This window comes from Saccostrea cucullata, unplaced genomic scaffold (assembly GCF_032062105.1).
Source record: "Saccostrea cucullata isolate Sc308-1 unplaced genomic scaffold, CSIRO_AGI_Scuc_v1 ctg940, whole genome shotgun sequence".
Taxonomy (NCBI): domain Eukaryota; kingdom Metazoa; phylum Mollusca; class Bivalvia; order Ostreida; family Ostreidae; genus Saccostrea; species Saccostrea cuccullata.
Window position 1 is genome coordinate 33,300 of NW_026921347.1, and position 24,516 is coordinate 57,815.

General features: G+C 31.8%; 1 protein-coding gene across 1 annotated transcript; it reads right to left on the bottom strand.

Moving 5' to 3' along the window:
- Nucleotides 1–1,310: 1,310 nt before the first annotated feature.
- Nucleotides 1,311–23,551, bottom strand: LOC134259789 (scavenger receptor cysteine-rich domain superfamily protein-like). The gene is made up of 9 exons (XM_062742392.1): nucleotides 23,485–23,551; nucleotides 23,027–23,230; nucleotides 22,108–22,291; nucleotides 20,301–20,449; nucleotides 19,712–19,939; nucleotides 19,468–19,596; nucleotides 18,574–18,714; nucleotides 2,658–2,817; nucleotides 1,311–1,488 (listed from the first exon to the last, which is right to left on the bottom strand). The coding sequence occupies exons 1-9, from the start codon at nucleotides 23,549–23,551 to the stop codon at nucleotides 1,311–1,313; spliced, it is 1,440 nt and encodes a 479-aa protein (XP_062598376.1).
- Nucleotides 23,552–24,516: the final 965 nt, after the last annotated feature.

Sequence of the window (24,516 nt, forward strand, 5' to 3'; positions counted from 1 at the left end):
AAGTAGTGTAATTCATATAGTCGTAAAGTAAAGTTTCCATTTGAAATCCTTTTTGTTTTTGGACGTGTATATATTATTCACAGCAGCATCTAGAAACATTTTAGTTTGATTTAGAATCTTTCCTGCCCGCACACATAAGTTTTTAGTAGTGCAGTGCTAAAATACGTTCAATAACCTTCCAACTTTTGCCTTTTTTTAACGCCTTGATCATTTAAAAATGACTATAAAACAGTCATAAACCCTCTAATTTCATTCAAAAATTCTCCAAGTGACGTTTATTGAATACTTTAGCGAGAGGTAAAATATAATAAATCTTTCTAAGCAAAAATTGTGCATTTTAAAGTAAAAGGTCTATATAATTAATGTGCGAAGCGTGGCTAGCTCCCTGAAGTCAGTTTTATAAAAATATCATCGCTGTATATTTTTTATGATAGATAGGACGTCCTTCAGTACCAAATTTTCTACTTATAATGCATTACCCTTATTTTACTTTGCCCTAAGTTGAAGGGGATCAGCCTTCAATGAACATTTTAAATAGTAAAAAGTTATGACTTCATAGAAAGTTGGGGGCAGGCCCCCCCCAACCCCCCACTCTGTTGCTACGTGCCTGATAAGTTTCCTGTCTACAATATTTTAAAATCTTTTGACAACCTTCCTATCGCCCCAATCGCCATTGCAGCGATAAAAGATAATAATTTTGTTTAAAAATCCTCAAAGAAGAAGGTATAGTTTCCATACAAACTTTGCCCTGTTATTTTCTTAAAAATGAAACTGGTGTAAAAGTTGAAAACTCATGCTTTTTAAATAATTGAAATTCAATGCAGAAATATCATACAAATTATTTTTCTCACATGTGTTTTTAAATGCTAATTATGACGTCATAAACATGTGCATTTTCCCGCATTTTCTTAAAAAGTTGCAGAAGACACCAATTTTCAACAGAATTTTCTTTCAGATAACATTGTCCACAGGCATCGCCCACAAAGATCTTGAGATATGTGATTTGTTATTGAATTTTGCACAAAATATCAGAAAAGTTAACGTGGGCTACGGCTGTGGACACTGTTTTTAAAAGGAAAATCACCCTTGAAATGTGCAATTTTGAAGCTTTTTCTGTTGAAAATAGAGAAATGCTTCACATTTATGACGTCATATTTGCAGAATGGTAAACCTTCATGCCATATTCTTTCTTGATTTATCAGAGTCATTTATTTAACTAATATTTAAGCCAGTTTCAAAACTCTTTGATATCATTACATTTTTAGAGCGGAATAAAGCTAAAACCATACCTTCTTCTTTCATGTCAACATCTACTCCATTGCACGAGCCTTACTTTTACATGTAACAGCTACAGCTGATCTTGATGGACAGCCGGAGGATCCTTTTGAACATTTATTTATGTTAACTTCATTGCCTGCATAGTTCAAGACATTTTCATAAAAGTAGGTCGAAGAGGAATCTACAGCTGTGTTATATAATGGATAATCTCTACAATTGTTAAACGATACTTTAATATGAGATCATATTTATTTAGAAAGAAAATATGAAAGAAAAATATCAAACCTTAGAAACATCATTATTGATATGATAAATACTTAATGTCATACGCAACGTAGTTTGAACTTTTTACGGCTCTTCCACGCAGCTGAAGAGTTTCAAAAGACAAAGGATCTGTGTGCAATACATTTGATGTCTATAAATGGATTTGTACACCTCTTCTAAAACAAATTTTGATGGAAAAAAAAATCTGCAATTGATGTTTCGTAATTTTTATTTATTTTTCTTTCAATAATGAAAAAAAAATTCATAATTTAATATCTTCCAAAAATCCTGGTACTGCATGCTGATTTTTTGTTTATGAACATCTGATGGCACTATAATCTTAAATTGAGAAAATCATTAAAAAGTATCAGTAGATAAGCTTTTAAGGTACCTTGCGTATGTCCTTAAATAATTATTCCAAAGGGGATTGTTTTTTTATGTTATCTAAAATAAGTATTTACAATATTAAAAAAACGAATAAATACAAATACAATGTCTGGTTTAACTTTTAGGCTTTCTACAAGCATTGCGAACTGATGCATCATTTTAAAACTGAATTAATAATTTATATATTTGAAAGAAAATAAGAACTCATATTTAAATGTGCATGGACACAGATTTGAAGTTAATAATTTCTGTATAATATTACGACATATATCTTTTAATAGCATTTTATACAAATATAAATTAAAAATTTTATTTCATCTAAAAGTTATTGAAATTTCAAATTTTTGAACATATCCTTGGACTCTCACAAATTTTACTTTTTTAAAATATTTTAAATGCTTTTAAAATATATAAGTAGTAATATTATACAGAAAAAAATTAACTTCAAATCTGTGTTCATGAAACTTTAAGAAAATAAAAGACACATTCTTTACATATACGGCAGTGTATATCATTTAATGATGGAATAATACATGCACATGCACCTATAAATATCTCTCGTTTAATTTTAAGTTGATATTAATTATTTTTACATGTAATAACCAACCATAATGACTTATTTTTATTCGAACAAAACCTTAAAAATTCCATTGACTGCTCTTAATTATCATAATCAGGATGAACAATATTATGGATCTTTCAAATTATAGTCAAGTCTATATACTTACGTTAGAAATTCCCAAGCCAAGCAAACAACCTTGGCATCCTTTTCATCAAAGCTATCGTTACAAATCCTACTTAATGGACTAGCAAACACAGTTCCGTCTCCATTGGAATAAGGAAAGAGACCAGAGTCAGATGTTCTTAGTGATGATGCACCTAGACCAACTTAAAATGGCATATTCCGGTGAATATTTAAGAATTATTATATGATGACAGATTTCAAACTAATCAAGATACTTTTTATACAACATTGCAAACAGGGTCGGGGCCAATGAAATGTATAGTTAACTATTTTCACATACATTGATCATTAATGTTTCCAAATGTGATGCAATATTTCAATTATATTGTGCTTTTACAGTATGTTTTTAATTTATTTTTATTATCAATAAATATCATTCGGACAACATCACTCAGGTTGAACAATTTTTAACAACCTGTACATGTACTACTTAATTCATTTGTTCGGTTCTAAGCAAGATTTTTTTTCTATGATCCTGGGACCCTGGGTTCACACCTGGTATTGCTTTTGGCAGTGCGTCATACTTATAAACAAATAATTTAACATTATGAGACATTTTAATATGGCATAAATTCAAGCTCAGGCCAAACAGATATGCAAACAAATCGAAATAACGAAATTAATTCAATATCAAAAGTCCATTAAACAATACAAAATAGGAGCAGGGAAACACGGATCTCCAAAACATCGGAGGTGGGATCAGGTGCCATGGAGGAGTGATTATCCTCTGTCGACCGGTAACACCTGTTCTGTCCTTCTTGTCATGATCGGATACCGATTTACAATTAGTATGACTGATTGATTGTATATTGTTACACGTCCCACTCGAGAATGTTTCACTCACACGGAGACTCCACACTTGCCAATGGAGAGCTGCAAATTTTATCCTACACTAACAATTAGACCATAAAGCAGAGAGGGGTCTTTTCCGTGCCAGCACCTACTGAAACACGGAAACCCGAATTTTACAATCTCATCCGAAAGGCCCGTTATCCACGAAATTGGCATGAAAAACGCTAGTCAGCATTTGACTCAATGATAAATTGTATATGCTGATGGTCCTTGTATCGACATTGGATTGAATAACATGTAATGACTTTAAACTAGGCCGCTGATATTGTCTTTACATCAACTTGTTTGTCATTGATTTACCTCGTTTTAGAAATTGTTCATTCATGAACATAGAGCATGCCCTTGCGTATCGAATCAAATGATATATATATATATATATATATAGATTTAATGACATCTTAACTCGAAGAAAAAGGTATTTTTGGAGTGTTTTAAAATACTTAAATTATTTTCTATTGACAGCAAATTCAATTATAAATACTTCCAATTACTTTCATAAAATTTGATGAATTACACTCAGTTATGATTACTTTTTTAGTACCCCATCCCTGAATACATTGTGTTGATATTATCATACAGGCATTCTTTGTCAAATGCTTGACTCTCTTAGACTTGTATACACTTTTAAAAGACAGATGATACAAACTTTTGTCTAAAAATTAGAAAATAACAACTCGGGTCATGTTTAAATGCTTAAAATGAATAACATTCCCCACATAGTTTTTAATTTTTCATTAAATTTTTCACAAAAAATTGAATTTAATGTAAATTTTGTTTATACATTCAAGGATGGTTTCAGAAGGACAGGCTTTTTAACATCACAGAAAGTTTACAATTTCTTTATATTCTAGAAATTTATTATTTGCTTCATTAGCAAAGAAATTATGTCAAAAAAAATATTATAATCCAGGCATCCACTTTTTATTTGTATCATCTGTCCTTAATGATGTTCCCAAAAAACTGACTGAAAGCTTGCCAATTTTACGAACATTAAATATTCATACATGTATAACATCCACCAATATATTGTGTTAGTTATATGAAATAAGAATAGCATAACACATATATCTGAATGCTTACAACCCCCATGTAAGATTGATATCGATGCTATATTTTTCTTATCTCCTCTTGACCGGATGCTGTCAGTACGCAGTCAAGTAGGTATCTACTTCTGTCTCCGTCCACGGCTTTACTTGGTGAAAAGTATCCATAATTATATCTACTACTGATCGCCACATTTCTCTCAAAAGCGAGATTTTCTTTAAAAAAAAAATATGTAATTTCCTTTGAAACGATGTTCTAATTCATTAGAGATTCTAGCATCTGTAACTTCACTACAATTGAGATAGTATTTCGCAAATATGTTTAAATAACTTACCGTACTATTGAGTATTATCGATAAATTGGTATAAAACAAGTAATATATATATAATATTGTTGACTCCATATTAGGGGAAAAAGTAGTCATATATGGTAAAAAATACTTCCGCACTGTACGTAGTAAAAATATTTTCTTCTGTCATGCATGTCATACTCATTTGTAGTTTATAATGATCTTCCTAGCAGTTTTAACCTGTGATCTAAAAGAAAAAATAAGCTTTATGCGTGTTTAAAGGTAAACAAGGGTTAAATAGTTATCTTCAGCACCAGAGATCTCCTCTATTGATTATCCAGGGGTCTGTGTTTTATATAACCCATTCGAACTTTCTTTTATTTGTAGATTTTCTGATATCGATCATTGCATGTTATCTTCACCTACTACATTAAGTATACAAGGTTTATCAAATGATCCTGTTTGAGCATTGCATGTTTTTTTTTTTAATTATATTAATCATAACAAACGTTTTTACAGTTATTTACTAAAATTTAACATACTTAATCTATTATTTACTGAATTCAAAGCTAAAATCAATTTAAAAAGTAGATAATTGAATTAACAGAAGAGTATAAAGTAGCTTATATTAATAAAATAATCAAAGACAAATCGGTTTTTTACTCACTTGTTGAATACAAATTAAATGTTGTGCATACTTCAGAGAATTACAATTGAAAAATATTTTGTGTTCAAATGCGCCGTCTGAGTTATGAAAAATATTAAAAGTTACAATCTTAGGGTGATTAGCTATATGTTTATTTCTGGCATTAAAGAAAGAATCCACAAAAAAAAAAATTAAAAAAAAATACAAATAATAAGAAAAATCGACAAATACAAGCAAATACATTTGATATATACAAGGCGTTTGGAGTAAACATAGGTGTGAATGCAAATGTTCCATCCGTAACATGTTCACATGTCACAAACACTTAGTCTTGGTATACCTCTTCAAACCTCACAGTGCATTCATTCTTCAAGCTCGATATCTGATAATAAAATCTTCATTATCACAACAAACTTCTCATATGTGCCCTAATTGTGTGCACATTTTTAAAAGTACAAGAAATTGGATAAAGCTTCATAAAAAAGATTGTTTGCTGAATTGTAGATTTCAAATGATTAGCGTTAATTCATAGACTAATCGAAAGTACCCATCAATGTGCTTCCTTTATTATACCCGCACTTTCTAAAGAAAGTTCGGGTATATTGTTGTTACTCATGTCCGTCCGTCCGTCCGTCCGTCTGTCACACTTTTCTTCCCTGAACTCCTCTTACATTTTACACAGTAGCCAAATCATCTTTGGGGAGATGGTTGGTGGTGTCATGTAGATGTGCAGTAAAGTTTCGGAATTTTGATTTTGCCCGAGGGGGTCAAATGGGGGTCGAAAAATGATGTTTTTTATGCAAAAAGCCCCGTCTTCCCTGAACTCCTCTTACATTTTACACAGTAGCCTAATCATCTTTGGGGAGATGGTTGGTGGTGTCATGTAGATGTGCAGTAAGGTTTCGGAATTTTGATTTTGCCCGAGGGGGTCAAATGGGGGTCGAAAAATGACGTTTTTTATGCAAAAAGCCCCGTCTTCCCTGAACTCCTCTTACATTTTACACAGTAGCCTAATCATCTTTGGGGAGATGGTTAGTGGTGTCATGTAGATGTGCAATAAGGTTTTGGAATTTTAATTTGCCCCAGGGGGTCAAATGGGGGTCAAAAAATGATGTTTTTTATGCAAAAAGCCCCGTCTTCCCTGAACTCCTCTTACATTTTACACAGTAGGCTAATCATCTTTTTGGAGATGGTTGATGGTGTCATGTAGATGTGCAGTAAGGTTTTGGAATGTTGATTTTGCCCCAGGGGGTCAAATGAGGGTCGAAAAATGATGTTTTTTAATGCAAGAAGCCCCGTTTTCCCTGACCTCCTCTTACATTTGACTCAGTAGCCTAATTATCTTTTAGGAGATGGTTGGTGTTGTCATGTAGATGTGCAGTAAGGTTTCGGAATTTTCATTTTGCCCGAGGGGTCAAATGGGGGTAGATTTTTTTTTTTTTTTTTAAATATTTAATATTTTTAATCACCCTGCATTCTAGAACTTCCCTAATATTTTATGTATTAGCTTTAAACCATGATCATTTGGAAAATGATTGGTTTGTTTTGTGGATGTGTAAAATGGTTTCAAAATTTGCTTTTTCATGTGGATGGCAAAAAGGGGCAGGAAAAAATGGCCCCTGCCTAACCCAGGGGGTCATGATTTGTAAAACTAGAATCTACACCTTGAGAATTTTTCCATATTAATCATGCTCTTATTGTTCTTGAAAAGGAGAATTTTGAAGATTTGTTTCCTTTTATTCCTCAATAAAACTTTGATCCCTAATTGTGGCTTGACCTAGCCTTTGAGGTTATGATTTGAAAAACTAGAAATATGTCTTTAGGACATGAATGTCCCACTGGATGTATACTACTCATGCTACAGGAAAATTTGTATTACACCCATTCTCAATATAAGGGCACAAATAATGTCGCCTCATTTTCATTTAAAAGAAATACCACTGATGTAATTTTTAAATCAACATTATAAATAGTCATATAACAATGAATAAGAATTCATATAATTATCGATCTGAAAGGGTATTTAAGGAGTTCCAAATTCAAATATAGTAGCCTATTTGAAATGTACGTTACTGTCGCCGAGGCAAATATTATTCTGAATCCCCTCTGTGTAATATATAGTTTTGATTCTCAAGTTAAAATTTTCTGATTAGTTAAACCTTGTATCATATATATTTCTTTTCATAACAATAAATACATTTTCTTTGTGATAATAAATAATTTATATTGTGCAATGTCCCTGTCGCTTAATTCTATTTCAACCACATTACAAGCAAACACAAAGATTATACACCTGATAGTTTTGTTCTCCTTTATTTATTGATGGGCTAAATTTGAAATTTCAAAGGATTAATTACTCCTACTTAGATAATGTAACATGAAATTGAACAACTTGAGCAACTTTTATAAATATGTTTCCGGAATGAAAGACATTTTCAATCGTAGAGATAAGAAAGAAATGTACGTTACCTATATTCTTCCATTAAGAATACATATTAAGTAGAAAATATGAGACGACTCTGAATAAGCAACCCCTTGTATCCTGTAAACTGGCAAAGACGTTTTGCTTAACACAATTAAAAATTATTTTTTTTATGAAAAGTGATCATTTGAAATGTACGTGACTGAAATGTACGTTACCATGAAATTCGAATTAAGTGAATCTCGAACGAATTTTCATGTATTCTAATACTGTCACACACTCGAATGTGTACACAAAGGAAAGTTTCAAAGGTTGGAGGTCGGCTAAATCCCAAAATTAATGAAAAGAAACGTCTCTGCTGAGGAAAAAAATATATTAAAGTAAATTTTTATGTAATATAATTTTGATACCTGGTATATATTTCTGAATACGAAACCTGTATGATGCATTTCTTATGATATGCAGGTTCAAATAGTATCAATATATTGCGTGTCTAACGTATGCTTGTGGAAGAGAATTGATTTTTATATTTGAAATGTACGTTACGTATGGTAACGTACATTTCATGTATTTCTAACTGACATTTTTTTAAATTTAGTCAGTGAATTGCGTTTACACGAGCGAAACAAAATTATTGTTACAATCCATTTGACAACTGGCCACATAAATCCATCTAAATGCACCCCCAATCCTTGTAAATGTTTTAAACTGTTACCACATGCTAGAAAATTTATTTCTAAGTGTCTAAAATTCATCTTTGGCAACCTTTTTGCAGTTTGTTTACTTTTCATATGCGACTTTTCGTCAATATTGATTGATTTGTTGTTGATAATTTAAAACAAGGTATGCATAGGCTTATAATTGGTATATAAAATTGGCTTAAAAAAAAAAGAAAAGAAAAGAAAAGAAAAAGAAACAAAACAAATAAACCCAGAACACAAGACGGTCACGTACATTTCAACTACTGAATACTCAGTTTTGTTTGAATCATTGCATTTTGGGTTATATTTTTCCAGATCTGCTGAAAAGCACGTACGTTTGTGTTTTGAAAAACGATGTTGCAACATACTAAATGAAATTGTTAACAAGACTGACGATGGACATATTCGGAATAGATTTATGTTAAGTCTCAATGACCAAACACGAACATTTGTTAGATCAGAGCAAAATACATCTGACTCTTATATTTTTTTTGTCTGTATCCTTGCACACAGTTAGAAGTAACTAGGTTACGACCGGTGTCAATTTCAGCGAAACAGCACAAAATAATGGTAATGAACTGAGGTGGAGGGGACTCCCCAATAATATGTGAAATGAACGTTACCGAAGTGACGTGATAGTCATGTAGTTGATGACAATAACCTCGTTTGTTACATTATGATTTCTTATATTACTGCCTTAAAACGCTTCTTTGATATGATTTTTATGTCAATAATTGCTTTTTTTTCAATATTTTCTTATTACTAATTTACATATTATTACAAGCTTGAAATGTACGTTACCTACTCATATTCTGAGACAATCGTGTCTTTATAGTGGTGATTGTTACATATAACACAATGTGATTACATAGAGAATCTTTTTTGGAATAAACTGAAACAATTCGATGAATTTTTAAATGAATTTCAGATGAATTTTAAGCTTTTTATTAAACAGAAATATATCTTGAAATGTACGTTACATTTACATAGTTTTCTAAATCGGCATGTATATATGTTAAAAAAGACAGTAACTACAAAATAGAATTTTACTACATGTACATGTTAGGTTCCAGTATCTATTAAAAATGAAAAGATTCCAAACTGATCGCTCTTAACAAAACAGAAAGAAGAATTTAAAGCATGTATTTAAAAAATGTTTTTATACATCTGGATCAAAAAGTAACCTTTGTTTTTTGAAAGGAAAAATCAAACGCACGTTCGTATGCCGCGAAAATATGTTGCTGACAGAGTTGGTAGGATGTGCTGGTGTTAAGATGAGATATTCCAATTGTGATTTTAATGACTACATTTTTTTTGACATATTTTTTTAGACATTGAAGAAAGAGTAACGTACATTTCAAGCTACATTTCTGAATAAAATCACCCTCTACTTTATCGTCTTGTCATTATTCCATATATTATAATTTGATGAAAAAAATCTGGAAACAAAATCTTCAGATACTTTCTTTCAAAGGTAATTGATAGAAAAATTGTTATCTTGAACTTCATTTTTTAAAAAATCAGAGAGGCATTTGTGCCCTTATATTGAGAATGGGTGAATTAGTGTATTAAGTTTGTTGAAAATATCTCGAACAGTTTCTTTAGAATTGAAACTAAAGTCTAAATAAATTGGATATAGATTATAAATCGTCACCAAATTATGTATAAGTGCATGCTAAACATAAAAATGTCTTAAATTATTTCTTTAAAACTAAGCGAAATACAAATTAAAAAGGATGGAGGTCAAGGTCAGAGGAATGTGCAAGGTGAAGTTTTTGATGAAGTTATCAGCATATTATGTTTGATAAGAATATCTTGAATGATTTAATGAAACTGAGCTTAACACTTTTTCTAAGAAAAGAGAGATCAAAGGAAAGCTTAGGGCCAAAATGTTAATTGTTACAGTTGAAAAGCTTACATCAGTATGAATTTACTATTAGCATATGAAGTTTGATAAAACTATAATTAATGGTTTATTTAAAACTCAGATAAACACATATTTTAAAAAGTGAGGTCAAGGTCAAAGGAAAATTTAAGGTCAAAATAAGTTGATGTATTAATAGCTCTCTGCAGTATGTATCAGCATATGAAGTTTGATAAATATATTTTGAATTGTTTACTCAAAACTGATCTAGACATTAATTTTAGAAAAGTGAGGTCAAGGTCACAGGAAAGGTCAAGGTAAAAAAGAGTGAAGCATTGTAAAGCTTACATGTATCATCATGTGAAGTTTCATTACACAACTTGAATGGTTTCTTTAAAATAAAGCTAAACAGTAATTTAAGGACGCTAGGGGTCAACAAATTATTTTTTTATTAACCACCAGTTATAACTTAAATTTGGGGATATGATATCTTAAGCTGTCAACTATCATTTGGCAAAGAAAAATTTCATAAATTTTAGTTTTAAAATTTGATCATTTTATTATTTCTTTATATGGAGCTCTTCTTCTAAAGGAGATCAATGTAGTCTAAAAATGGCCACAACCACCCAGCCTCTTTTAAGAAAAGTTAAGTGAAGGTCAAAGGAAAAGTCAAAGTCAAAAAATATTGCTGCGCATGCAGTTGGATATTTACATCAGTATGCATCAACATATGAACTTTGATAAAAATATCTAGAAAGTTTCTTTGAGCCTGATGGAAAGACAGATGGAAGGGTGGAGGACGGAAATGACAAAAACTATACATGTATGAAATTCCTAATCATGGTGTGTCATAAAAAACTTGAATCTACATTATATGAGGATTCCATCTATGAAGATTATATAAGCAAATTCAAAGAATTGTGGTCCTCTGCTTTCTGTGTTTTAGTGAATGGGATGCCATAATTTATGGCAGATTATGTGTCAAATATGCACCCATATCATATATCAATTTTTGAAAATTAGGTCAAAGGGGAAAAATCATAGCATGCTCTGAAACATTTTGTTGCAGGTAATGTATACATGTCAAATATGAAAGTCCTATCTCTTTTGAATCAAAATTTATATATACAATATAATATTTTTGAAAAGTAGGTTAAACTTCTAGGTCAAGGTCACAGAGTCAAAAGTCATGATATATTTAGAAAAGTCTTTTCATATGTAATAAACATGTATAATTTGAATGCCCTTCCTTTTCTCTTTCAAATTGATCAATTTAAAATGTTATTTTTTGGAAAGTAGGTAATACTTTAAGGTCAAGGTCTCACTTGGGTTAAAAAATCATAGTATATTTAGAAAGTTTTGTGGTAATGTACATGTGAAATATGAAAGCACTATCTCTTATTATTCAAAAGTTATGACCAAGGTTAAATTTAATGTGACAGATGCACATACTAGCTGTCAATAAGATGGACAAACTGACAGACAAATGAGATTTAACGTCCCCTCCCTTTCCCCAAAATGGGGGACAATAATGCCCTTGCTGTTCTTGAGAAGAAGATTTATGATGGAAAAAATCCCCTGCATATTTCTTAACGCAAATCAATATTGTGTTTTTATGTCATTTTGTTTGTTGTTAAACATCCCTCTCAGGAATTTTTCACTCATATGGAGACACCACCACTTGAAAAATAATGAGGACAATTAAGTTAGATTTGAGGTCAACATTCATTTTAGGAGTTTTCAACCATTAAGACATAAAGAAATATTAACTCGATCCTTCCCCTCACCACTTCCCCATGTTCCCAGACCCCTGTTTGTTTATGTATGTAAACTACTACTTGTATAACATTAAAAAAAAATTATACAAATACTTTAATGTGGTCCATCTCTGAATGATTTTCATTCCTAATTCTAGGAAGATAGGTTGACACAAATCCATGAATAAAATGCCAAGTAATCTTATCATTGATGCACTTTTATTTAATTTAATGCAGTCATACTGTGAACATTTCCAGCTCATTAGGAGAGTTGGAATGACCTCCAGGGATTCATAACCTTTTAAATTTACATAACATAATAACACAAGAAACAAAATTATGGATAGTCAAATGGAAAAACTTTCCAACTATTTAGGAGTCACATGATCAGTGGCGGATTTAAGGGAGGGGGGCGCACCCGGCGCCCCCCCCTTAAAATTGTCAAAGTTAACGTAAATCACAGTTTTGTCTAAAAAATGTAAATATGTCTACTTGGTAGACCTCATTTTTACCCTACAAAATCTCTAAAACCCAGGAGCTTCCAGGGGTTTCGCCCCCTGGGCCCCCACCAGGGCTTAGCCCAGACCCCTTGCCTTCTTTTGGCGCCCCCTCTAACTTCAATTCCTGGATACGCGCCTGATGATCATTTGTCATTACTGTTTACAGGGACAGGGAATGGATTGGGAGATCGCCCTCTAACCCCCCCCCCCCCCCCCCCCCCCGGAATTTGCAGGACTATAATATATACTGGAGGAAATAAAAATGACTTTGGATGCCCTAAGTGTCCCTCCACCTTAGAAAACAGACCAAAACATAACTTCTTTTTTCTTTTTGCTTCTCAGGAAATTCTGGTCTGGAAACCCCCCTCCCTCCCAGTCCCAGAAAAAAATCTGGATCTTGTAACCGAATGTAACGTTGATAACGGGGGATAACTCTTCAGAATGTCAAATTCGTCTATTGCAGCATCGGATGACCTTTGATCCTTTAAACTTGAACCTAACCGTTTGCATTTCAGACTATTTTACCCAAATCTATACCAAAACTTTGTACTTACCGATTGTCATTATTTAGAACCTGTAATCTTCATGAAATATAATCCAATTAAAGCACAAAATGAAATAATTCCTACTTACATATATGCAATGATGTGTATACCACACTAGTAGCCTACTGCACGTGCAGTGAAATCTAAAAATAATAATGCCAATGGTAAAACTAGTACTTAAGTTGGGTACGTGCAGATGCAAGCCCAATGTGATGCAGGTGTTCAAATACATGTATAGTGCAAGAACAAATTGAAAATTATCATTACGAAAGATGTTTTATCTTAACTTTGCCATCTAGGCCTATTTCCAAAAACAGGCAAATAAGGTGTGTTTATGTGTGTGTGTTGATGGGAGAGGTTTGGGGGTTGACTAAATTGATTGTGTATATGGCAGCTTTCAAGAAGTTTAGAACTGCCTAATCAAATATAAATAAATTTTGCACATTTTGAAAAATTCATCAAAAATGCTTCATACTAATTTGAATAATATTATTTGTTGTTGATCTATAGATATGAGAAAATAGAATTAAAAAGTTCCAATTATGTGCCAAAAATTTATACCCCCCCCCCCCCCTTTATCAAACCTAATTTACATCATTAATTTAATTCTGTTGTTTAATTTCAAACTGGTAATGAATTAAGAATATGAAATACCTATTAGATGGAGGCCCATGGGTCACATGGTCACCTGAGCATATTATGCTCAATTTGATAAAACATGTATTATGTAAATTATTGAATTATATTGACTTTTTCCTAAGTAAAGCCCAATATGAAGAAGTGTGCATTTAGAGGCAAACACCTTAGTGCGGGTATTACTGTCTCATGACAGCATCTAGTTTATCTTGTTTGTCAACACCAAACTATAAATCTTTAATTGAATATAATCTTTCAAGTACACAAATCATAGCTCATTGATATATTTTCATGTTTTACAAGTTTTAAACTGCTTCTTACTAATCTTATTTCAAATTCATTTCAAGGCAACCACACTTTGTTAATTTATAAACATCTAAGTTACTGCATGGCTGCTTATTTCAAAGGTCAGATTTTTCCCTACTGCAAGCATAAAAGTTAAGATCAATTTTTAAAAAAATAGTTGTACTGAAAGGTACAGTTAAATTATTTCTTAGTCTAAGTTCAAAAAATCAAAAATGTTTGTGTCAAGGGAGAGGTTTAATGACTAAAAAAAGCATATCAAGGAAAACAGTCCGTTTTTAAAATTATGACATAGATTTACGTTTAATAAATTCGAGAAAAAGTGGATCAAAATGCAAACTCAAGGTCAATAGGTGTTATCAAAGATTTTAAAAAGTCACAAGAAATACACCTTTTAAAAATGAAAGCCACAGCTTCAATTAATCCGAATAAATGGACGATAACAAATTTATTGCGGGCAAAAATATAAACAGAGTAAAAATTACATGAAAACAAAATATGCATTGCTCAAACAGGATAATTTGATGTGCAGTGTATACTTTATATAGTAGGTGAAGATAACATGCAATGATAGACTTCAGAAAATCTACAAATAATAAAAATACAAAATAGGAACAGATCAAACAAGGACCTCCAAATATAAGAGGTGGGATCAGGTGCCATGGAAGAGTGAGAATCCCCTGACGACCGGTCACACACGTCGGCAATGGTTTCCACTCTCATATTTCTCATGTTGAACAAGAAAAATTTTTGAGATTTGTTTTTATGCTTCTTAAACAACAATGATATGGAAGAAACTTAATCAATATTTTGTACGACATCTTGAAAAATATCCTATGGATCTAATGACATGTTTTGTAGATAGACTGTTTATATCTTACATGTATGTACATGTATCTTGTGATTTATTTCCTTCACAATAGGGAAGATGCAAATTAGAAAGCTTTCAGACGCATTACTGACTCTGAATCACTGGGAAGAAATAAAGAAATAAGGATATCAATTTGATTTTTTTAAACAGTCATACACTTTAAGATTTCTCTTTCATCTTGAGTTATTTTAGGGGTTTCTTTAATATCTATCCGTGTGCGTTTTCACATATTTCCTCATACGGAGAAAGGTATAAAATGCTTTTTGACCGACGAACCACGGTTAAATACAATAAGAACAAAAAACAGGATAAATACTTGCACACATATAAGGGCTTGTCCGGTGAAATTATCGATAAGGCGTTTTGAAAAAAAATTAATTCCCAAAAAAACTTAATAATTAAAGAGGCCATGATAATTCTGTCAAAATTTATAAAGTGGACAAAATATGTTTTTTAGGTCATTAAGATACACTAAAAGTTAATTTTCGGCAAACAAAGTGAGACAGTCTGACAGAAAACCAGATGTTTTCATTTGTTGAAGTGTATTATTAGTTACATAGTCTTTTAGTGACAGGGTATAGGATGATATCTGGTTAGTAAATTTCATACCTGGCGAGGCGGAGCCATCCTTACCACAGGTACTAAGAATGTATGAGAAAATAAATTTGAACTTTCCCTGTACATAAAATATACAATTTGTGAATTTGCATTATTAGCTAATACAAATTCACAAATTGTATATTTTATGTACACAGAAAGTTCAAATTTATTTTCTCATACATTCTTAGTACCCACAGTATATTGATGCAAGTGCACATTATGACGTCAAATTATTACGTCACGGTTTATTCCCATTCAATGTAATAAACGCATCAATAAAATAACGTTGGCGCAATGGCATATTCCATTTACTTTAAAATAAATTATGTATTAAATTAAGGAGAATATTCTTAAAACTAATAAAATTGCTGCACAAATCCTTTGCACATCTTCAATAGATAAAAATTTAAGGACACTTACTCTGGACTGTGAATTTTTACCCTGTTTCAACTAAGAACTGTACAAGTAGAAAATAAACAATTGCAGTGTCGACATTTGTGCAGCAATATCTTCGTCCTTCACAGGATTTGATCACGAGACCGGCCCCCTTAAATTATATTCCCATTGAAGTTTTTATAATGTTATTTACTTATATATACATTTGAGATGCACAATCAATTGAAACTTCAATTAAAAAAACTTAAAAAGTCTAGCAAGGAATTCTAGAAGGTGATTTACAAAAGGGAATTTCTCGAAACATAATATTCCAAAGTGATAACAACGACAATTGACGCATATTATACAAATACCATGTTTACTCATGTGACAAGTGCTTATGATAGAATGCGCGTCTTTTATAATATAGCATTTTTTGTAACATGAACACATTTCTTCGAAAGTATTTTTGTCTCATTAGAAAGGTATATAGGTATTGGAGAGTTTGCTTACTTTTTTTAATGATGGATTTGTTGACCATAGCAAACTAAATGAAAATAAAAATGTCTCAAGCAAATTGAAGGAAAATAAATTATTCAAAGTGTACATAAATATAATGTGCTTTGTCTTTTTCATTTAAAACAGCAGTCTGCACTTTAAGATGAAAACAGTTGAATACTGCCTAGGTAAAGGTGGTCACTGCAAGTTTTTTAGGTGTACAAATGAATATTTCCATTAATTTATATTTGGAAAACATGCAATTATTTCCATTAAAAATCTTTTAATTGAGATTTCGTTTGTATTTTTATCAGATACTGAGGTAAATAACTGTGATAATATGCAATATTGAATAGTATGATGCACAATGCGTTATGAGGATATTGTTAATAAAGAAAACAATATTTGAATATCAAAACAATTCTAAAGAAAATTGCATATTTCTAAGAGAGAAATAGAAAGCAGCGTCTTTTGTTCTGGAAATGAGAATGAAATAGAAAAAAAAAATTTCTTAAATGTTAGATATACAGGTTTATCAATTGTTTAAATGACTATGTCATATTTGACATAAAGATATAAGCATTTAAAAAAAGAATCACACACTCTGCATATGTACACGTAATTTGTTGGGTATGTCAGGGCATCAACGATAATTGAAAACTTAAGGAGATATATCTGCATTACTGCATTACAAGCTAGAGATTGATTTCATCTCAACTAAGATAAGTCAAATAGATTTAAAACACACCAAGTATCCCTTATTTCGTTCATATATCCTTGCTCATTACGTCAGAGATTAAAATGCATGTCATTCACATGACGTTTACATGTACCTGGCGGAATTTAAACTCATAATTATCAAGAAATCAAGTCTCTTCAGTTTCAAAGAGATATTACAAAGAAAACAATTAGAAATGCTCATATAACAATATAAGAAATAAATTGCGTAATTGGGTCGTATTCATGTAAATGACGATATAAATTGTAATAGTATAACATTGATCATTCAAAGTTGATTCAAACAAAGTGATGCGTCATTTAAATAATTACTTCACTCCACAATTTATTAGAATGTCATTTTCAAATATGACCATTGGGATTGTTTACGATATATCGGATACATATATCAAGAAAGTTTACAAAAAATTCTATACATCGGGTTCATCATAAACATGCTCGGATCTTGAAACAATATCTTCTATGGAGGTATCCATATAATATGATTGGTTATTCCCTCTTTTCATATTTATCGTTATTTTCTCAATGTGATCATATTCCTTTTTTATACTGTTCTTTAACGACTTTTCGTAGTTTTCCGATTTTTTATGACAAGGTTTTTTCAGGATTAATGAAAGAGAAATAACAACTACCAAGATAATGATAAAGATCGATGAAACTGAGCCGGCGATGATATATGCTACCCTACCATTGGGTTTCTCTGTAAAAATAAAGAAATAATGTCTCTTATTTAATGTACATGGTAATTTGTTAAAATGGGGATTTTGTCAAATAGATACAAATCTTTGAATACCTTATTTCAGATATGTATACACAAATTCTTAAAGTGACATTTTAGCTCATAATAACGAAATCAGCGATCAAAGTGGGAATCAAAGAAAAACAATACCACTACCCATTTTAACCCTATGCGTGTTACAATAGTTCAAATTAATCAAAAATATAAATAAAAGTGGATCCCAACATATATACAACGTGTCTCCATTATCAAGTTTTTCAGTCATTAATGGATCTGTTGAATATTTTTCCTCATTTGTGGTCTATCAGAAAATATAAAAACCGTTTTTAGAGACAAAAGAAAATTGATAACTGCCTCCCCAAACTATGACAGCCACAGGACGAAATTATTAATGTAAAGCAATGTATTTCAATATGGATTCACCCCCTCCCCCCCCCCCAAAAAAAAACATCCTTAACAAATTAACACCTTCCAAGAAAAATATTTTTAGTAGTCATTATAAAAGATAATAAACTTTACCATTGCAGGTACTTCCTGTCCAACCATCTACACAGCCAACCAGGCATGCTCCATTAATGGCATCACAAGAGGAACTGTTTTTACAGTTTGCAATGCTACATGAATTATTACAACCAAGACCAAAGTATCCGTACTCACATTCTGGAAAAGAAATGTTTATAAGTGAGAAGATTTTACCCGTTTTATGAAGTCCATTGTCAGAGATGAAAAATGCTATAAGTATAATAAATTACAAGTGTATGTGTTTTTCGATAGGTTAAAAATATAGGTAATAATAAAGCCTCTATAATATACATGTAATTTCATCCTCGCCTGTGACTTAAATATCAAAAATGTTTATTAATTGATCTGGAATTTTGAAAAAAAACCTCAGATAGAGAAAATTGGTACTATAACAAAGATTCTAGTAAGATCATTGCCAAAAAAGGTGTAAGTTGTGAAGGGAAAATTTATTATTTGCAAACTTAGTTCGATTTTTGACAGAACTTGAAATTTAGACACACGTTGATCACATTTTCCTCCCATCCAGCCGGCTGAACATCCATTAGGACAAGCCCCGTTCATTTTATCACATGTTGTTCCGTCACGACATTGTCCACAAGTAAAGGAGCAGCTCTCTCCATACCGACCTGCTGAACATTCTGTGCCAAAAAGTGAGTACATTTTTCTCCACAGATGAAATAAAATAAAACAAAATTCAGTGTTGTTTGTTTGATTTTAATGTATTAAAGAAGACAAGGTACCTTTTCATTACTATTTGTAAATTCGTTGTAAAAAAAATAAGTTAAAGCCCCGTCTAGATATTACTTTCTTTTTAAATGGCGGCCAAGGAGGAAAGTAACCCTTTTATATCTTTAGCGAAACCATGAAGCAATATATGTTAGATATCTGTACCTGTGCACGTGTGTCCTGTGTATCCCTCTTTGCAGGCAGAGCAGGCGCCTGTCTGAATATGACAATTATTGTTTAGGCATTTTTCGGGACACCTGGAACATTCTCCTCCATAAGAACCAAAATCACAACCTGAAAAATGAGATTTTGAAAGATTTTCATGTCAAACACTAAATAAAGACAAACGGAATGGTAAAAACTTAAATGTCCATAAATCTTCAATTACAGAGAGATTGAAAAAGAATACCTGCAACATTTAATTCGCAAATATTGATATATGCCCAGTCGGACACAGAAGGGAATTGAGTCGCATTCCTTGAATTGTAGACAGTAACATAGCGACCGGAAAAGACGCAGGGGAAAGAAATTGTATTTCTTGGTATTTCTTCTATTTCATGATGATGACAAACATGTCCCGATTTCCAGTCTTCTGTGTCAGATATATATACAGAGAAACCCGCAAGGGTACTCCCTTCTGATTAAAAAAAAAAAAGATTGTTGATTAATCCATTATGAAAACGATTACAGTAAAAATTGTTTAATCCGGATCTGAAATTTAAAATCTTGCTTTATGTATACAATGTGAAATAAAGTCCATTTTTTTTAATTTCACTTGTTTAAAATTTTGTCTTTCTCGGAGTATATGTTGTCTATTTCGGCTTTTTTCTTTCGAACCAGTGGTGCTCGGTTTGACAAGTTTAACTGTACTGTGATAACAATACAATATCACACTTTCAAAATCGTTTTTGTAACAGTTGTCATTAAAAAAGACAGATAATTTTCAAAATGTCCCGGATAATGAAAATAAGGAGATACATAATGAGACAACTACTTACCTCTACATTTCACCGACACTGATTGACCGGAAGTACAGTTATTTTCACCCATTGGACATTCGTTTAACCTAACTTCGTTCCCACTACAGTTGGGGTCATTCAGTACAATGTTGGAGGACGTATTTACTTTTTTGTATGATGGATAGTCCCTGCAATAAACATAAAAAAGGCATCCTTTTTTGTTAACGAACACACTCAACATTTATCGCTCACATATAATTTCTAATCCGGGTAAAAGAAAATTTTACAGTGCCATAAATTTTATTACATTTACATTTAAATTGAAATACATAAATAAATAAATAAATAAAAATTAACCTCTTTTTGGAAACCATAAGACATGGTGTAAAGAAATATACATTTCTATTTATTTTTCAAAGCTAAATCACTCTGAATTAGCTGCTTTTATCGGAGGAAGTGCACAATTGCCTTTACCTAAGTCCCAATACTTAGTGATTATCGTTCTTTTCAAATATTTTAGTTGATTATTGCCCCTTTTAATAAAATCACCTGAAGTCGCTTTGGTTGCTACTTCCTTTTTCAATATTCCAGCATCATCTTGGGTCGGTAAATTTTCCAGCTTGTTATTGTGTATTATAAATTTGAAAAACCCACCCACCTCACCCGTGTAGAATAGATGCTGCTTTCCTAGTTTTTTATGCTTTCAGAGGAAGACTTGGAGCGAATATCAGTCTCAACATGACAGGGCTTATGAGATGAAACTAGGGTCTTAGGAACAGCTCAGGGAATAGAAACACAAGGACCTCTACGGGCACACACCATTCTGTACTTGATTTAATGTGAAAGCGATGTGAGGAACAACTATTCATATGGAAGTGATTCATTCCAAGAGCAAATCATGCACCAATTTTGCAGGAACCAATAACTTTCCTTTAACCACAACATTAAAACAATAATGTTGATTTATATAATTTGGTACGGATGTCCGTTTCTTTCCAGCTGATCTGAGTTGTGCGTAAACGAGCGGCAAGTAAGTAACAATCCTTACATGCAGTCATGTAACTCATAAAAGTTGAAAAGTAAACTTTGGATTTAGATTTACATAAATAAGTGCTTGACCTCTGCACCTCCCAGGGTCAAGGCTTTTACCACTTTCTGAGATGGTGTTTGTGAAATTTGACCTTTGAACTATGAACTTTGAACCTGAGTTTGAATATTTAATATTTAATTTAATTTATGTAATCTTTGCTTTGTTGTGTTGCCAGAGATACCAAAAATTTTTCATAAATTTGGTCTCTGGATAAACAGCCGTGCCCAATCTTCGCCACAGTAAATTTTATTTTTATAAATGCACTTATCTGAGATAAATTAGTTAAGTAGTACAGATCGAAGCTTTTACTAGGACGATTTTGGAGGGAAAATAATACAAACACTGACTATACAATGTTGTAGGATCTCTACGAATGAATGATTGCAAAGAATAAAGAAGCCAGAGCTCTGCCAACTGTTTTACATTGATAAAATGTTATTGTCAGAAATTTTCTATATTAGAATTATAGTATTTCCAAGTTTAAAAGCACTTAAAATGCCAAAGCTATAGTATCTTAAATAATTTCAATACATATGGGTTTTTTTTTGGATATTTGTGTGATAACAAGAAAATTATAATTAAATATCCACTTTCGAAAATGTTATCGAATCTGGATAAAAAATTGTCCAGTTTTTGAAATTGTTTATAGACAAACAAACGGACGACAGATACTCTTCCAGTGCATACATGTTTATATCCTCAGCATGCAAAAAGAAGGGCTAACAAAATAATTACAAATACAACTAAGGTACGTACGGAATAAATCCCCATATTAGACATATCACCATTGCGTCTCCCGTATTAAAGTTATCCCCACATATTGTTCCATTGCCCCTGAGATATACATTCCCATTGCCCCTGAGATATACAGTCCCAGTACCGTCAGAGTCTGGACGTACACCCAGTATAGTTGATTCTATTGGAGAAGCATCATCGCCCACTGTGGAAAAAGAATATAAACAAATAAACATATAAAAATTTAGAAAATATATCGTCGCTTCTTACTTAATATGCACTTTTGTATGAATAACCTTTTTGATATAACATAAATATCTAGGAGTTTCTGAGACAATCCACTTATTTCTATATAAATGTGTATGTTTTCCATGGAGAATATCAACAGATAAATATATATTATTATAACAGTAACTTGATCTGAAGGGTCGTATCACGTCGAGTTGACGGGCGCGGATTATCAGATCTAACGAGAAGCAAAGCGTCGAGTTTGATCTGATGATCCGCGCCTGTCAACGAGACGTGATACGGCTCTCCGGATCAAGTTACTGTTATAATGATAAATTTATTATTAATTTATTATATAACTGGCTAAATATAGCAAATTAAAAATTCAGAAATCAGTTGTGTAATATTCATAAAACAATGCAAAAAAAGCAATGGACTTTTTAACGCGAAAGAAGGATAACGTCATGTTTTTGCGTACTACGTCATCAGTTTCAAAAAGTAGTGATATAAATTCAGAAAACCACAGTGTGGTGTTTCGGAAAGTAGGATTACGACTTCACTTGATTGCATAAAATCAATAGTAAAATCGAGTAATACACATTAGGTTTATAATGAATAAAGAAATGTGGTAGCAGAGAAAATACAGGAAGAGAATCTTACCATACATGTGTCCTAAATATCCAAAAGGGGAAGGGGTGTCAAAAATACTTACAACCTCCATGCAGAATTGATATCGATTCGATATTTTTCTTTGAGCCGAGGTCAACCCTTAACCACGCCTCTTTCTGGTCAAAGCCCGTCAGTGTACATTTCAGCAGGTCTGTACTGCGATCCCCGTCTACTGCATTACTTGGAGAAAAGTGCTCACTGTTGTATCTAGAACTTACAGTCACAGGCCTTTTAAAAGCTAAAAATTCTATTGGAAAATATGGATTTAACGAGCAGTATACAAGTTCAAATTCCAATGAAACAATATAAATTAAGAGCAGAGAAAATACGGATATCAGAGGTGGGATCAGGTGCCATGCAGGATAAAAGAAGTTAATTTCGGTAGAAATAACAATGAAATTTGATTAGACTATTAACTGTGACATTTTAGATATTACAATCGTATATATGCGTGTTTGAAGTATTGAATTACATCAACTAAAAAGTTAAAACAAATCTTACTGAAGGAGTCTGTTTTTCCAGTTAGCTTACAAAATACAATGAACGAAAATATTGCGTAGGTTTCCATACTGAAGTTAGCTTGAATATAATTGGGATTTCATTCGACATGTCTTTTTGTTTCTCTTTTTCTGTTTACTTCCGAGTATTTGTTTAAAATTACATTTGCAAACAAGAACATGACACACATCACTTTGAAGTAACATATTTTAAAAGTAAAAATATATCTGATGTATTAGTATAGACTGTTAACATGGGATAATTGGCTTGAATAATGTAAGCAATATCCTTCTCTTCCTAACTCTTAAACATTGCACAAAAATATAACATAAATGGCGATTTGTTTGACAACGAGCCAATGGATATCTTTTAAACCGGTAAAATCCGTTACATGTTGACACGTTCTTATGTAGATTACACTACATTAGTTTTTAAAAAGTGACCATGAAAGTGACACACATTGCAAAAATACATGTATTTTGAAAAATACTTTTGCATAATTCAGATTGAAAAAGACCATATTTTTAAACAATACAAAATAGGAGCTGAGCAAACTCGGGTCTCCAAAACATGAGAAAATGCATAACGGTACAAACATTATACGGACTACTTGACTGTCTACTACACCTAACTGAACCCGATGAGGAGCAAGAACTTGAAAATATTCATCAGAATCGTTTTCTTTAAACTAACTCCCGGAACATGAAAAACCAAACACAGATAAAAACAATTATTTATGTATGGTATACGTGTACATGTATACAAATCTTATTGAAATCGGATAAAAATGTACACTGAAGAATTTCACACACATTCTTTTTTGTAAGCATGTCAATTCCGTTTGTCATAATTAATATGCAAAAAAGATAATTATGTATCTTTGACGTTCAAAACCGTTTGTCGATATTTAAAAAAAGAAACTTCGAAAAATGTTATTTATGATATACTGGTTATGCTCATATACCAAAAGGTAATAAAATATTTTCAAAACTGCAAAAAGAGTGACTTTTTAATTTTTTTTTTTTTTCAAAGAGA